Below are 17,914 nucleotides of genomic sequence, written 5' to 3' on the forward strand. Positions count from 1 at the left end.
GCAAAAACAAAGAAGCTGGCGAGCAATTCAGAGTCTAAATCACTTGCTAAGTTTCTCTGGGATTCTCGATTCTGGATAATCTATTGAATTAGAATTTCTAATCTTTCTGATCTATATGACTTAGTAAGAATTTAATTTTTCAGTTATTATTTTGGGGCCAGATTTCCCTCCTTAGTCCTTCTTCCTCCTGCCTACCTCTCCTCGTTGAAACTGTAAAAGCACTGTGACTTTTAAATAGTGTGAAAAGTCCAGGAGAGCATCAATGAACAAATTTGAAAGATGTCCAGCAAGCCCCAAAATAGATGTGAGAAAAGCACAAAGATAGTAAAAATCCAGTGAACAACATCGTGATCATCTGTAGGGTATCCATGCACTGCAGAATGGAAGAGCTCCCCCCAGGAAATCTTACAAATGTTTAAAAGCTTGCAGGAGGTATTTCATGCAAGAATGCAGAGTCTGGCCACTCTCCTGCTTGCTGCGTGCACACAGTGATAAAAGCTCTCTTCCAGAAAGGCTAGTAAAACTCACAACTACAGCCATATTTTCCTGATATATTCATTTGATAGTCTTTCTGGGGATAATTTAGACTCTTCTCCTTTATATCTAGTTGGAAACTGGGAGTTAGAGAGTTTTAAAAAATTGTAGGTGTCATGGAACACCAATCCTGCCTGATACTCTATTTATATAGAAGTATGTCCTATAGATTATTAAATGATAAGGACATCCCAGTATGAAACACCTTATAGATGAGGACAATGCCAGAGGCCTAAACGAGTAGCCTCTAAATTTTCTGACCATTCACTCCTAACTGGAAAGTATCAGGTTGACCAAAAACTTTTTCGGGTTTTTCTGTAAGAAAAACCAAAATAAACTTTTTGGCCAACTCAATATTTTGAGCACACATCTCCCCCAAATCTGTGTGTTTATCTATAAATTATATACATGCACAACTGTACTAATATATTAGTGCGTGTGTGTGTGCTTAGTCACTTCAGTTATGTCTGACTCTTTGTGACTCTATGAACTGTAACCTGTCATAGTTTTCTGCCCATGGGATTCTCTAGGCAAGAATACTGGAGTGGGTTGCCATTTCCTCCTCCACGGGATCTTTCCATCCAGAGACTGAATCCGCATCTGCTGTGTCTCCTGCATTGCAAGCGGTTCTTTATCCACTGAGCCAACTAGGGGGCTCAGTAAAAAAATAATAATAAATTCCTTCTCCAGAGGATCTTCCCTACCCAGGGATCGAACCCAGGTCTCCTACATGGTAGGCAGACGCTTTACCCTCTGAGCCACCAGGGAAGTCTTAATAATACATGCACACACACAAAACAGAGAAGAACAAAATAAGCATAAAATATGTTCTACTACTTTCTCCACGCTCCTCTATATATCATCATTCACCACACAGTCCATCTGACCCAGGCTGGAGACCACTGTTTTACAGATTTATAGAAATTTAAGAATGGAAAACAGAGGCTAAGGCTCTTCACACCTGATTTCACACTCCAAAAAGCATTTCTTCCTTTTTTAAACGAGAGCAGGAATAAAGACAAGGAGCTTAGATTAGGAGAGAATTAAACCAGTGCCTTAGGACAACCTTGCGAAACATTAATCCAAACTCTTCCGTGAAAGTCTCAGGCGCGTGAATGTCACCTTGATGAGTATAAAATATGACAACACAAAAACATGAGTCTGAAAGGGATGAACTGCTGGCTGGGTTCTCATGAGCCAAGTTTAGGCTCAGTGATGCATGTCGCTGAGTCTTTAGAGGATGGATAAGATTAGCTCCACTGCAAAATCTTCAGGGAACAAGAAAAATCGATGCGGTTAAAGCTATATATTCTCTTGTCTTCAGCACCACTACCTCTACCCTCATCATTCCCTGCCGCTCCAAATTACAGTGTAATTACATTTTTAACATGTCAGCTCACAGACCGTTGAGAGCACCCATGAGAAATGTATAACAAAGCCTTCTTCAATCTATGCGTCTTTTTGGCCCATTGATAACCTAACCTAGAACAAATTTTAAGAATGTGCTTAAAAAAATTTTGGAAAGCTATGAATAATAACTGAATGGACATTTTTCCAGGCACTTTCTAATTCCTATTCTTCTCCAGAGACTAACTGGCTGGATCCAGCATGATCGCTGTCATCCTCACACTTGAATGCTTATTCAGCAACAATAGGGTCTCTAGTCCTACATTTTTTTTTTCTTTTTTAGATAAATCCAAATTTTAATGGTATTAGATTTAAATAGCTGATGAATTCATCTTAAAATAGGAAAGGGTTTATCCACAAAGGAGTCAATATACTGAAAGTCTGTTGGCTTAGTGCCCTTTTCTCCTGGGCAATGCTTGGATGGAAACTGCCAAAAGTGACTTCATGACTTTTTCCTGTAAAGGCTTCCATGACTAACCATCAATCAGTCATGTCTGAGTCTTTGTGACCCCATGGACTATAAAGACCATGGGATTCTCCAGGCCAGAATACTGGAGTGGGTAGCCATTCCCTTCTCCAGGGGACCTTCCCAACCCAAAGATTGAAGCCAGGTATCCCACATTGCAGGCGGATTCTTTACCAGCTGAGCCACAAAGGAAGCACAAGAATAGGGGTAGCCCATCCGTTCTCCAGCAAATCTTCCTGGCCCAGGAATCAAACCAGGGTCTCCTGCATTGCAGGCAGATTCTTTATCAACTGAGCTATCAGCGAATCCCCATGACTGACCACCTTACATCAAACTGAGACATTCTTTCTTTAGATATCTTAATGCTCTAGATCAAATTCTACCCATGATATGGCCAGTAAAGTCTTGTTCTTTTGTGACCTTTTTTTTAATTTCATATATTATAACACACAGGAATACTTTTAAAATGGGACATTCCTTCAAGCCCTTTCAAAATTTCACTGTCCTTCCCAGAAATGTACACACATACATATACACACGTGTGTGTTTAGGTGTATAAGAAGTTCTACATTGGTTTCTTCCCTTAAAATTAAGTTCACATTTAGTTCTGATAGTTCCTTAGTTAGAATCAATTAATTCATTAATCAACTATAGCATTCAAGTTGCTTGTAAATCTACATCGAAGCTCCTGGGCAGACCCTAAAGGGTCTGGTAAGGTAGGAGAACACACAAGAACAGAGAGGTTGGTCTACAGTGAAAACAATGGACAGTATGCTGACTCGTAGGAAGCCTCAATATGATACATATGCTTCTTCTTGGTTCATGAGGCTCTATAAGTCATGTGATTTAACATGTATCAAAACACTGGGCATATGTCTGAAGAAGAGCAGCTCCCAAGTGAGGACATCAATAAGGTCTCTGTGATGAGAATAATGACAAGGGCACTGCCCTGTCCCTAGACCCACACATGCTTCCAAATCCATCTCCTATGAGTGGTGATGGGGTCACATAGGGATTACTGTTTCCTCCATCCTGTGTTCCAGATGATAAAGCTGCCAATACCATGTTTGGTTTCCCTGTTACCAGATCTGCAGCATTAACATCAGTACCATACACAACAACCAGACCTTCCACTTTGGATCTGAGCAGGTCCTAGAAAAAGGAAGCTACAAACTCCTGAGTGCAAAAAGACAGTGACCTGGGTGAATGAACTGAAAGAAACACACAGAATTTTATAGGAATCCAGACAGGATTCAGCCCTGGATTGGAGTAGGTAACATAGAGCAAAACTGGCTGAAGAATGCCATGTTTAATGATCAACTGGAGTATGGGAAAGAAGATATTTGAGCAATCCAATGGACTTTTAAAAAATTAACCCCTTCAGCCTCCCAGGACTCTGATCTACTCCCCAAGAGCAGTTCAGTTTCCCTTGAAAAACCTCCCTGAGCCACTGGTTTGATTTCAGAGCATCAAGTCATATGGTGTGAACAAGACAGAGAAAGCCCAGCCCTCATGAAACTTCCATTGTGGGAGCACTAATGATTTCAAGGACCATTAAGAATGGATGTTTCTACCTCTGATGACCAAATGCAATGGGGAGAAAGAATGGGATGAGAAAAGAAAACTCTGAGTGATGGATAATCAGGAGAACATTCAGACCAACTATATGAAAGGTGTACGGCTTTCCAGAAGGAAGTCAGCTGAAATGATCAGGTTCAGGGACAGCTATGTATAAAAGCATGCAGAATCTCATTTAAATAAATGTAAACTATAAACAAAACTGCTTATTTATATCTGAATTATGATCAAATAGAGATACATGGGAGCTGACTGCCACAGTGGAAAATTTATTGATACATTTGGTAACTACTGCCTGTATTTTCTAAAAAACTCCAGAACATGCAACCCATGTAATCTTTCCTCTTGCACCTCTAATTCCTCCATTCTCTTCTCCCTAACTCATACTCAAATGAGAAAAGTACCAACATGACTTGTTGTAAAACCTCTCAAATGACCCATATCACACTCAAATTCTGCCATTATGAATTCTTCCAAACTACTGTGCCCTTTAAGTACAGACTGTTCCTTCATGAGTAAGCATGTTCATTCTAATACAGAGAAATGTTCATGCAACATAATCTGTTGCAACTTGGTTAGAAAAATACTGTTAATACAGGCCATCTAACAGGACTGGGAGTAGCCTCTTCTATAGAAGCTGGATCTAATTTTAACAGTAAGAACTATGGGGAAAAATCAAATCCTCAAGAAGAGGGCATAAACTTTAAAGATCAGAGTGATTAAGACAGAACTCTGAAAAAAAGTCAAGTACTTAGGCATTAGCAGGAGAGAAGATGTCTTGAGCAGTGGTCTCCATTTTTATTAAACAAGCTCGCTGTGGTTAAAAAGCTTTGAGAACTCTAAATTTTTAAGATTCTATTATTATATACTAAATATACAATTGTGATTATGTATGTTATAAAACTAAGATAAGAAACTTTAAAAGGAGCCAACAATAATGTTTTTTGCAGCTCATCTTGCATTTCCTTTGGTTATATACATCCCACATCAGAAGCCACTGATCTATAGCAGAAGTCAGCAAGCTAATGTCCACAACATATATTGTGTGTGTGTGTGTATGTTTTTTAATTTTTATTTTTACTTAATTTACTTTACAATACTGTGTTGGTTTTGCCATACATTGACATGAATCCACCACGGGTGTACATGCATTCCCAAACATGAACCCCCCTCCCACCTCCCCACAACATGTATTTTTGCAAAGAAAGTTTTCTTGAAACACAGTCACACTCATTCAGTTACAGTGTCTAGAATTGTTTCAATCTACATCAGCTGTGATGCATAATTGCAATAATGACTGGTTTGCCTCAAAAAGCCTAAAACATTTACTATCAGGCCCTCTCTAGAAAATGTTTCCAATTTCTAATTCAGAGTCTCGGGAACAAAAAAAAATGTTCTTCAAGCCCTTAAGGTAGTAAGAGAAGTAGACGATGACTTGTGCTCAGTCATGACTGACTCCTTGCAGCCCCACGGACTATATAGCCCACCAGGCTCCTCTGTCCAAGGAATTCTCCAGGCAAGAATACTGGAGTGGTTTGCCATTTCCTTCTGCAGGGGATCTTCTCAACCAAGGGATGGAACCCACATCTCTTGCGCCTCCTGCACTGGTAGGAAGATTCTTTACCACTGTACCACCTGGGAAGTTCTATAGGTTCATCCCATTAATGCAGTATTTAGTGGTGAAATAAAAATTCTCCAGCTAAGGAATTAGGAAAAATCTACTAATAGGAAAATTCTATGTTTTGACAAAGATTCTTGATTTAGATAGTACTCTACATATTTCAACTAACTATATTTGGTAGCTTCTCCACATATAGTTTCTGGAGAAAGAAATGGCAACCCACTCCAGTATTCTTGCCTGGCAAATTCCATGGACAGAGGAGCCTGGCAGGCTACAGTCCTTGGGGTCACAGAGAGTCGGACATGACCAAGCACACACTGCACAGCAGTTAGATGTAGTTTAATCACCAAATTAAGCACAGGGGATTAACTGGAAAGTTTAGCACTGATACTGTGTATAATCTATTAACAGTGCAAAAATCATGAAGGATATAATAAACGAAAGCTGAAGAAACACCTCAGGCTGCCCTACATGTTTTTATTCCTACAGACTGGATGTTCTCCAAATATGGTCCATGGACCCCAGGAACCTCATGACTCACTCAGAGGTTCACAAGTTCAAAGAAACCTTCATACTAATACTAAAACAAATGTGTCCACTCCAACATATTGACATTGCATGGATGGTGCAAAAGCAATGGTGGCGAAAGCTGCTGGTGCCTTAGCACAAACCAAGGCAGTAGCACCAAGCTGTGCTAGCTGTCACTATATTCTTCACTGCCACACAAATGGAGGTTAATATCATATAAGAATGTCCTTGACAAGGGACTTCTCTAGTGGTCCAGTGGCTAAGACACCATACTCCCAATGCTGGGGCTCAGGTTCGATTCCTGGTCAGGGAACCAGATCCCACATGCCACAACTAAAGATCCCACGTGCCACAACTAAAGATCCCACGTGCCACAACTAAGACCTGATGCAGCCAAATAAATAAATATTTACAAAAATGTCCTCGATGAAAAAGTAAAAAGTACTCTTTTTATTAAATCTCAGCCCTGAGTACAGGCCTTTTAAATACTCTATGCAACAAAACAGAAGTCGACACAACCTGCTTCCTCTATATACCAAAGTGATAACTGTCTCAATGTAAAGTATTTTCTTTACACTCAGTGTTACTCACAAAATTAGTTCTCTTTTCTCATGGAACACCATGGAAAAAATGACAAAGTATGGTTATTCAGACTTAGGAGTTAGCGGATATTTTCTCTAAAACTTAAGAAGTTAGCCAGTCATGGCAAGGAAATCACCTGAGAGCACTTTTTTCCAATAGTAAAATTATATCTTTAAAGCAAAAATTTGAATTTCGGGAAACTTTTATCTGCCACTATGAGCATGACAAGGTTTGCCATTCTTAAAGATTTTTTGATTAAGATCAGTGGTGATAGTTTTAAAATGCCTTTGTTTCTCCCCACTATTTTACAACAGTGAAATATCTGCACGCGATGCATAACTCAGTAAACCAACAGTTTCTAAACGAGTGAAGTTCACTGATAATGGTTTCAGATTCCAACACTTGCTGAGCTGTGGTAAAGTATCAAAAGAGAACATCAAGTAATCATGTGAAACGGTGATTAAAAATACTCCATCCTTACTGCACATCTGCATATGTTTGGACTTTCTTCCTAATTCTTCAGTCAAAACACATTTTCTAACAGACTGAATGCAGCAGCAGATATGAGAATCCAGCTGCCTTCTATTAAATCAGAAGTCAAAATCATCAGCCAAAAAGGTAAACTGATGCCACCTTTCTTGCTGACTGACTTTTGTTATGGAATATAGTTATTTTTTTAAAAAATGGTATCTATGTTAGAAGAAAAGTTACCTTTATAACTCATTTTTTTATAAAAATAGGTTTAACATAAACTTATTATATGCTAACATGTTATTTTTAAAGGACTTAACCTTTTTATTTTAGTTTCAATTTCCAATATGAGAAGTACCAAAAGATAAAACTCACATAAACAAAAGTGCAAAAGAGATCCTGGGACTGGAGATTGGATACTGTAGGCCTACCTATTTTAATCTTATTCTATATGCTCTATTCTGTTTTTATTGAAAAAATACAAAGTAAAATATCTTCCCTTTTTGTTTCTCAGTTCACATTTTCATAAGCTACACAGAAAACACCTTGCCTAAATGGGGAGTATGACATTCCTGCAAATGTAAGAAGAGGGAGGATAGCTCTAAGCAGGAGAAAACTGCCTATTCCACAAAAACCAGTCATATCCAAGCTTGAGAACTGGGGGCTTCAGGCATTTCAGCCCTATCTACAGCTACAACTGAGCCTGCTTCACTGTCCTCCATAGCCCCAGGATGTGCAGAGACAAGTCATATCCACCCAGTATACTTCTTTGCTCAATTCAGTTGGGACCCTGCTACAACTCCGGATTTCCTGCCAGGTAAGTGGCAAAATAATTTGCATTGGTATTTTGGGGGTGAGATGCTAGCAGTAAGAAGACGCAATCATCCTCTTTATAATTCCGACTGTCCAAATGGCATAAAATAGGGGTCTCCAACTCCTGAGCCATGGAGTGGTCTGTGGCCTGTTAGGAACAGGGCCATATAGCAGAAGCTAAACTGGCGTCTTCCACAAAACTGGTCCCTAGTGCCAAAAAGGTTGGGACCACTGGCATAAAAAATACAGATGGAGTCTCAAATTTCTCTCTCCATTCCAGAGAGAAAAGATTTCTTTAGCTGGGATACCTTGCAATGGGGCTATCGTATCTGCCCATGGCAACCCACTCCAGTATTCTTGCCTAGAGAATCCCATAGACAGAGGAGCCTGGTGGGCTACAGTCCACAGGGTCATAAAGAGTCAACACAACTGAGTGACTAGCGCATACACACACACACACACACACAAAATAGGTAGCACCATCTCTAGGGTTGAAAAGATTGAGATAGGTTGAGATAAATGACCAGGTAAGTTCTGGGGAGGGGTGGGGGAGGTTTACAATTCTCAGATTCTCAGCTTTGTCAAGGAGCAAAGTCACTTTGCAGAGTCTGCCCTTGCAGAGAGAAGGGGTAACTTCTCTGGGGTTCTTCTCTGAGGTCTGATCGCACAAGCCACAGCCCTAAAGATGTTAAAGTTAACGTCCTAAAACCTAAAGTCTCTCAAATAACTTGTAACACATTTCATGGTTTTATTACAGATATCAGTTGATATCTACCTTATGATTAAGGCAGGTACTGGAAAATTGATTTCCACCAGTATATACATATAAACCCTAGCCATCCTGGTTACAGAAAGAAATTGTAAACTAAAAGTCATTTGTTAGGATTTCAGCACAAAGTTCCCTCATAGAAAAATGTTCTAAATGGTAATTAGGCAAAATAGTACTAGAATTTATATACAGGGTGGATTAAATAGACTTGCGGGCTGGCATGAGAACCCAAGAGTTAAATCGTTTCCACAGTTTACACATTGAGGTACACTCATGCACCCCCATTCCAAACTCTTTATAGTGATGAACACATAGGAAACAGGAAAAAGCAAAAGTCAGAGATTCTTAGCTTCTCCTGATTCCCCTTAGGAAAGGATTCTCTGGAGATAATGAACACGGGTAACTATTGACAAACAAGGTCAGCCCTGAAAGCAAAATCAGGAGTGAAAAAAGGAAAGAAAAAATAAGTAGCTTACCTGTGGTCAAGATGACTGAAGTCTTGTAAATTCAATTCCCTGGTGTCTTGTGTCAGATAAATTGTATCCACATCCTATTTGAAACAATTTCGTTATGTAAATAGTCCCCGCAAATGATCAGAGATGCAAGAGAGACACAAAGAGACTCAGACAATGACACAGGCAGATTTTTATGTAATCCCAAGAAGGAAGATTTTTAAGCAAGCAATGAATGGGGGGGAGGAGAAATAAGCCAAATACTGGAATATTCTCCAGGTGTGTGTGAGACAGTATGTGTGCATGCATGCATACAGATACACTTACCCATTGTACTTCTTCCCTGTAGGAAAATCCAAGCCAGTCACAAACACAGGCATACATCTGAGAAAATCCACCTGAGTCAGACAACAGAAGTGTGACAGGTTTTCGACCAAATGATTTTTAAGGTAAAATTTAAAAGCTTAAATATGGCCGACGTTAACAATGCTGATTATTCTTTCCGTTTGGGGAAAACAGCAAAGATTCTCCCCCGTGTTTTATAGTAAGTACATAGCAGGATGCAATACAGCTTAAATATAGGACGTTTGTCCACCAATCTAAAGTCTGTGCAGTGCTAATTACACCTTAAAAGTAATTGTACCTTTACGGTAGCACACTAGGAATAGACTTAGCTTCCTGGCAAAAGGGCATCCATCCAACCATTTATTTTTTGGTTTTAAAAGGCACGCTCACCACAGGGGCCCTGCTCAGTCACAGTCTGGCTGTCCCACAGAGCTTGGAGGCTGGCCAGTCGCTCAGATGGCTCCATGAAGACTTTTTTCATGATTCTTCTGTAAGGGCAACAATGACAACAACAACATATTTCAAAACTCAAGTTTTCTGAATTGCACTCCAAAGTTTATTTTGTGATGCATCTTTTTTTTTTTAAACAAAGAATGGGTATCATTTTCATTTTGGTAAATATAATTCCATCTTTTTTTGAGACTAGGGAGCTGGAGAACTATAGAAACTTGATAAAAAGTTAAAGGTATCTAACAATGCAAATAGTCTCCATGTTATTTAGTTCTTTCATAACATTAATTTTATTAGAGTAGTTAAAAACTGGTGTGTTCTACTTAATAAGTTATCTAATAATAATTTATGAGATTATGTATATATTAAATATAAATTACTAATTTTCAAGGAACCAAAGTACAAGTCTCCTCTTCTGTGCTTCAATAGTACAAACATCCAGCAAGAACCTGCGCACGGCACCCTGGAAGAGCTGTTTTGTTTGCTCTCTCTTCCTCTGGACTACAATCCCAGGGAGCTTGTGCTCACCAGAGACTGAACACAGTTCAAATCGGTTAGCAAGTAAGGTGCAACAGTGAGGAGGGGACAGAGAAGTCTGGGAGCTAACTGGGAACCAGGTCACAGGGATACCTCAGAGGTCAAATGAAGGGGTGGGGGTTTCATTCTCCGGGCAACGAGGAGAGGAGCCACATAGAGACTACATAAGGAGTGTCAGATGAACAGACAGTACTGGAAACAAACTTGTACAGGGGTCAGGGAGAAGCCTGGGGTAAACTGTGGAAATAAAGAGAGTAAATAACTTGAGAAATGAAAAAGAACCTCCTGAGACTGTTAAGAGCCCAGGGAGAGTGAAGGTCCCGAGATGCTGGTGGCAGCAAGCTGAACAGCTGTGGGATCTTCTCCTATACCTCCCGGCTGCCCAAATGTGGGTGGAGGCAAGGCAGTCTGCTTGCTGCAGCGAGGCAGGCTTTCCAGGCAGGCGAGCCAGGAACACAGTGGGGACAGAAGGAGTGGAGGATACTGACAGGGCCCCACTGAAGTGATGGACACATGGGGCTTGGTGGATAAGAAAGGAAGGGAGGTAGAAAGGAGGTGGAAAGAGGGCAAAAGTCAAGGGATCCACAGCCAGGAGGCCCCCCAAAAGGCCAAGTATGGGTACCAAGGAAGAGAAAGTGAAAGACTAGGGACTGCAGTTCAAGAGAGATGACGAAATGATGATTTCACCCCAGGAGAAGCCGTGCCAGGAGCTGACAGGTCGAGGATGTGTCCATCAAGGGTAAAGTGGGCAGGAGGGAAGAGGTGAGGAAGGCTGATGGCAGGTCGGAATCACCCAGGACCATGACAGGCCCTGGATGCAAAGTGGGTGAAATAGACATACTAAGTCATACTAAACATTATTTTAATCTTTTTTTAAGCTAGTTGAACATTATTTTAATCTTTAATGAGTCAAAAGCATACTGGCTATGTGTATAATTCTCACCCTTATGAATTCCAATCACCTTGTAGAGAAAAATGTTCCCAGTTACTTCCATTTTCTGATTGAATGAATAGTCCAGATAAAATGTGCTGGAGTCTGACAAGTTGCCTAGTTGGGCTGTTCTACTCCTAGAGAAAACCTCAAATACCTATTCAAACATTTAAGTACACGCATTCTGCTAGCATTGAAAAATACTCCTACTTTTTTATCATCTTTATGACTGAAGCATGTGCAGATATAACCAACGGTAGTCAAATGCCAGTAACTCCTTCAAATTCTTCTGTAAATTATGATACCCCCTAAATGCAGCATAATTTTTCACTATATCACATGAACACACCTGTAATTAACCCCCACCATTCTGAAAGTTCTCGATTTGGGGGCAACTGTGGGTTTAAGAAGATGTTCCTAATCAAAGTGACATGACAGAATCTGGCAATTTGGAATGGTTCACCCTGGTTCAGGACCATCATTCTGCTATTTTCTGGCTACAAGAAAGCAAAGCCAGCTTTTATGCAAAGATGGAGTGGAGCAGTTGGAAGCAGAAGCATTTACACAGATGAATTAAGTAAACCATGGACACAGTAAACTAGATTTATGTCTGGCTTTATCTGAGATCACATTTCTCTTCTAAAATCTTGCTTTATTTTGGGTGAACTGTAGAGCATGTTGTTTCAATGACACACAGGATGAAATTCAACTAGTCAAAAACTGAGAAAAGGCAGGAAGCTGGAAGGGTTAGAAATAGGAAGATGGCAGCCTAGGATTATAGTGGCAAACAAACTAATCTGGTTCAGAAACCAGAGTCTAATTTTATTCCCAAAACAGCACTAGAGAGTCACCCTTGGAGGCAGAAGAGATCACCTTGGAGGGTGAGGGAAGCAGCTGGTGTAGACGTCCATGCGAAAGGCTTCCTGCCTGAGGAAGCTGCACCTGGCATTTTCCCTCACCTGCAAAACCACCCTTCCAAAGTATCTGTCTGAGCTTTTCCAAGTAGCTCTCCTTCTGTAACAGCTCTCATTTTTCTTTTTTTCAGAAGTTAAAAAAAAAAAAAAATTAGGTATCAGGGACTAAAAGAGTCTCATGAAACAAGTGTATTTATTTACACAAGAGAGAAACTCATAAGAACTAAACATCCAAAAGGCAGCAACTGTTTCTTTTGTATTGAACATGAGGCACAGAAAATGAGAAAAGGAAAAATCTATCCCACATGAGTTATGCCTGCAGCAAAGTAACAGCAGAGCCTTCTGTGTACGCACCACAAGGCACTCACTCACACACACACACGGTATGCATGTAAGACAGAAAGACAGACATGAAATTGCTATCACAACAAATGTCATAACACGTCAACCAAAATCCTAGCAAACGGATATGTATTAATACATCCTGCTGCTGCTGCTAAGTTGCTTCAGTCGTGTCCAACTCTGTGCGACCCCATAGATGGCAGCCCACCAGGCTCCTCTGTCCCTGGGATTCTGCAGGCAAGAATACTGGAGTGGGTTGCCATTTCCTTCTCCAATGCATGCAAAGTCACTTCAGTGGTATCTGACTCTGTGTGACCCCATGGACAGCAGCCCACCAGGCTCCTCCATCCATGGAATACATCCTACCACTTACTAATAGGTGGCACTACGCAGTTGAACCAACTACATTTACACTGTGTATTCTCAGTCGCTCAGTCGTGTCAGACTCTTTGCGACCCCATGGACTATAGCCCACCAGGCTCCTCTGTCCAACGGAATTCTCAGGCAAGAATACTGCAGTGGGTAGCCATTCCCTTCTCCAGGAGATCTTCCCGACCCAGGGATCGAACCCAGGTCTCCTGTATTGCAGGTGAATTCTTTACCATCTGAGCCACCAGGGATTATGTGCATTTAATTTACACAAGAGTCAGAAAATAGTTCATGTGGCAAAAACAGTGAACTCAGTGACAAGCATGCCTGCTCTCTATGCAAACCTCACACTTACATTGTTGACATGGAAAAATATCTGAAAATTATTTTTATCCAGTTAAATTAATTGGTTTATCAAAAATTTACTTCCAGCGCTCACCCTATACAACATGCAGCTGTCTCCAGAAGAGGACATGTTTTATTGATGCAAACCACACCACAAAGGGGTACCTACTTCTTTAGAAAAGTATAGAAACCGCCAGAGTCTGTAAAGCACCTTTCCATTGTTGACCCATTAACTCCCGTTTTGCCACTTATCTTCATAATAAGCTCATCTTTTCAACCTTAGGGCTTCCCTGATAGCTCAGTTGGTAAAGAACCTGCCCGCAGTGCAGGAGACCCTGGTTCAATTCCTTGGTCGGGAAGATCCGCTGCAGAAGGGATAGGTTGCCCACTCCAGTATTCTTGGGTTTCCCTTGTGGCTCAGCTGGTAAAGAATCCTCCTGCAATATGGGAGACCTGGGTTTGATCCCTGGGTTGGGAAGAAAGGCTACCCACTCCAGTATTCTTGAAAAGTCGGACAACTGAGTGACTTTCACTTTCCTTTAACTTTTCGAACTTAACCAGTTTTTGAGTTGAAGAGGGATTTGCAATATCATTTCTATCATGGTAGTAAAGATGCACTGTCCTAACTTACTGACACTAATACCCAGCCAACTTTCACACTGTCATCTATATGAAAGAATAATCCAATATGCTGAAAGCCTGAGAAGAAAATCATGTTAGGAGGTTAATGTTGTCTTACCTAAAAAAGGGTGTTATTGGCCACATTTAACAACAAAAAATCAAATTAAAGAAATGCAATCAACCTACACACAAACATAATATAATTTAAAAATTCATAAACATCAAAGAATATCCCTACAAACATCACCCATTTCCTTCTCAACATGGAGGCTTTCGTCCTGGTACTTCTGGGCAAAGACAATAGCAGGCTATAAACCGAAGATTTATGGAGCATTTGTTAAGCAGTCAACAGAAGTTAATTGAATCCTCACCAAGCTGCATGAGTATCATTACTCCCATTTAACAGAGGAGGACACTGAGGCATGGAGAAGTACATTAATCTGCCTAGAGTCTTGCCCCCAAAAAATATTCAGACAATCTGACACCTTTCAGTATCATTTTGCGGCTCTCTTCCCCCAGGCTCATAAAGCAGTGCTACAAGACTGACTCTCCCTTAAGAGTAGCTGTCATTTTATTGTAAAGTTGAAAAGCCCTCACTAGCTCCCTACTGCCAATCCCAGAGGCTTTTATTTGGGCCCTCTCCAGGTGGCTTTATCTTTGTCTCACAGTGGTATCTGCAGCCTCCCAATTCTAACTGCAAGAGGCTGGTTGCAGACCTCCTAAGGCAAGCCAAGTTGCAACTGAACCTGCCCTCGCATCTGCCTCCAGCCTCCAACCTCTACCATTTCCCCCACAGAACTCTCCCTGGGGGCCACTGCCAACAACAGTCAACCTCTCAAAACAAAGAGGAAAAAGTGTGAAAGTGTTAGTTGCTCATCGCATCTGACTCTTTGTGACCCCATGGACTGTAGCCCGCCAGGATTCCTCTGTCCAAGGAATTCTCCAGGCAAGAATTCCAGAGTGGGTAGCCATTCCCTTCTTTAGAGTATCTTCTGGATCCAGGGATGAAACCCAAGTCTCCTGCATTACAGGCAGATTCTTTACTGTCTGAGCCCCGAGAGAAGCCCAAACAAATCAAAACAACACAAATCAAACATTATTTTCTTGACATCCCAAATTAAATGAACTTTTCCTTTCTCTGAAATCTGAGGATGGTTCACTTTCCTTTTGTTTTTCACTTATCTATGTTCTCAAGTAAACATCTTCTAAATTAGTTCTAACTCATTCTAATGACTTAATTTAATGTTAAAAAAAAAAAAAAAAAAAAACCTAACTTGGTTTTAGGGAACAGCCAGGGTTCCTGCAGGCCATAACACAAAACAACTTCCTGAAGGGAAACACCATTACAAGCATCTCTGTGAAACGGATTAAACAACACTTAGGCTACAAATATTTCCCCTAGTTTCCTCACAATATCATTGCCTTAGAGATGAAGCCTCCAATGATAGTGACTATCACACAGTAACGATGGAATGTTGACAAAACAGTGCTAACAGTGATTTGATGTTTAAATTTAAATTTTCTTCATTTTATGTGAAGATTAAACTTTGCTTATTTAATGAAGTAGAAGAGAGATGTAAGGGAGGGAAAGGGGAAGAGGGAAACATATATATACAGCAGAGATTCTGATGCAAAATCTTAATTTTAATTAAACTTCTTCATTTTTTTCCCTACCTGCATTCTGACTATACTCAAGGGGAGTGGTCGTATTTTATAGATATTTATATACTATTTTTATATGTTTGACTTTTATTTATTTATTTTGGCTGTGCTGGGTCTTGGCTGAAGTGCTGGCTTTTCTCTAGCTGCAGCAAGTGGGAACTTGCTGGGAGCCAGCACAGGAGATCCCATCCATGACAAGGTCATGTGGAAGAGACCTGATGAGCAAAGCTTCAGGACTCAAGAAACCCCCTGGACCTGCTCAAGCATCTGCCCCAAAACCAGATGCTTGTCTTACTATTTTATGCCTTTCACCAACTCTTCTAACATTAATAGGGGGCTATCCTCGACCACCTTTCTCTGGAAAAAAATCAACTTAGGGCTCTAGTTGATAAATCTCCTGGGCATGAAAGGAGTATTTCAAACCCCCTGTTAGCATTCTAGCTTACTTGGCAGGTTTATCCAGACTCTTGCAACATTGTTGAGCCAATGCTTGCTGCCAAGTTCCCATATCCCTTATCCATTGTGTTCCTGGAAGTGCATATAGTTAGGGTGTAGAAGAAACAAGTGATAGCCTTAGCATTAGCAACATTAGACGTTGAGTTAATAAGTTCTTTCTTTGCTGTAACCCACTGAATCTTTGCTCCATAAAAATGTAACTCTGTACTTTAAGGGTGATGCAGGCTAGGAATTTAAGAAGAAACACTTCAAGGGAAAATTATTGTTCTGGTTGACCAACCTTTATCAAAAAGAGGTCATAAAATATCAACAGGCCTCCAGGCCAGAAGATAATGTACAAAAAATAAGACTCTTGCAGGAAAAAACCTGGTATTGATAAAAGTTAATACTGATGGAATGTTGAGTTGACTCTGCATTTTTCATTTTGCTCAGTATACAACTCAGGGTATAAAAGCCCTCTCTGAAAATAAAGTGACGGGCCTCGCTCACTGAAGCTTGGTCACCCCGTGTCTTTCATTCATTCATTTGCCAACGTCGTCCATCCTGAGGATATCCCTGGACTCTGCTGAGGCTGGACCCTGGCAGGAACTACTCTCAAGTTGTGGAGCACAGGCTTCCCGTTGAGGTGGACTCTCTGGTTGTAGGCAGAGACTCTAGGGCACGGGGAGTTATGACATGCGGGGTTAGTGGTTACAGTTCCCAGGCTCTAGAGCACAGGCTCAATTGTTGTGGTGCACGGCTTAGTTGCTCTGCAGCATATGGGGTCCTTCCAGATCGGGGATCAAACCTGCATCTCCCACGTTGGCAGGCGGATTCTTTACCACTGAGTTACCACGGAAGCCCTGTATATTTGATTTTGATCATGGATGCTATTTTCAAAATGAGATTTAAGTAAAACCAGAAATTCAGTTCTTGGCAGGTATCATTTCACTTATACATAGCTAACCTTAGATTATTCAAGAACGGATTACGTGAACTGAGGCCCTGGCTGTGTTTGTCCTGATTCAGCCAGTTCCTGATACCTGTTCAGACTTTCCTTCAATGACCAGCCTCTACCCGAGCAAGGAAGTAGGTGAGGGCTGAGGACCCAAAAGTTCCCATAATGAGCTCAGGTGATACATTTGATGGACAAATAACTCAAACAAGGCTTAAGCATTTCAAGTATAGTTTCATATTCTCCAACTTATTATGAGCGGGTCATTTTCTTTTGCAAGGACCTATTGTCTTTTGCTGTTCTATATTATTTATGTAAAGGATTTATTTCCCTTCCTGACAGCATTGACTACTGGGAACATAGATGAAAAGATTTTACCCCCTTCTTCAAATCTCTCTAGTCACAACAACCAACACCAATAGAATTATACATTTCCCAGGCCAACTGTGTGGCATACAATTAAGGAACTTCACAAGTACAAGCAGAACATTAAAGTCACAAGATACTCAGAGTTGATTCTGACAAGCTAACTGTGCATGTTGGGTAGGAAAGCTGCCTTTTCACCTCAGTCAATCTAACTCCCCTTTTCCAACAACCCATGTACTCCCTAAGTACAAACTCTGTTACCCGAGCACATAATCCTGGTTTAAAATGCTTGAGAAAAAAATATGAGGACATGTCCAAGTGAAATTTACTTCTAGCCTTAACATGTATTTCAGAAAAGTGGGAGGAAAATGAAAGAGGCTATGTTTGACTTTCAGTTTTGTTGGTAAGTTTCCTCTCACTG

The 17,914-nt window shown here is 40.7% G+C and overlaps 1 protein-coding gene and 1 non-coding gene across 7 annotated transcripts in view; both read right to left on the bottom strand.

The window, feature by feature from the left end:
• CARMIL1 (capping protein regulator and myosin 1 linker 1) overlaps positions 1-17,914 on the bottom strand; it is a 306,068-nt gene that overhangs the window by 142,734 nt on the left and 145,420 nt on the right. For all 6 annotated transcript variants that reach the window (XM_060403423.1, XM_004019095.6, XM_027958413.3 and 3 more), the window contains 3 exons: positions 9,957-10,054; positions 9,549-9,619; positions 9,246-9,319 (listed from right to left, as the gene is read on the bottom strand). In XM_060403423.1, the coding sequence (XP_060259406.1) occupies positions 9,246-9,319; positions 9,549-9,619; positions 9,957-10,054 (243 nt within the window). The remainder of the gene's footprint in view (positions 1-9,245; positions 9,320-9,548; positions 9,620-9,956; positions 10,055-17,914) is intronic.
• Positions 1,231-1,302, bottom strand: TRNAG-ACC (transfer RNA glycine (anticodon ACC)). Its single transcript has one exon. It is a non-coding gene; the product is annotated as a tRNA-Gly (tRNA).

Source organism: Ovis aries, chromosome 20 (assembly GCF_016772045.2).
Source record: "Ovis aries strain OAR_USU_Benz2616 breed Rambouillet chromosome 20, ARS-UI_Ramb_v3.0, whole genome shotgun sequence".
NCBI classification, from domain to species: domain Eukaryota; kingdom Metazoa; phylum Chordata; class Mammalia; order Artiodactyla; family Bovidae; genus Ovis; species Ovis aries.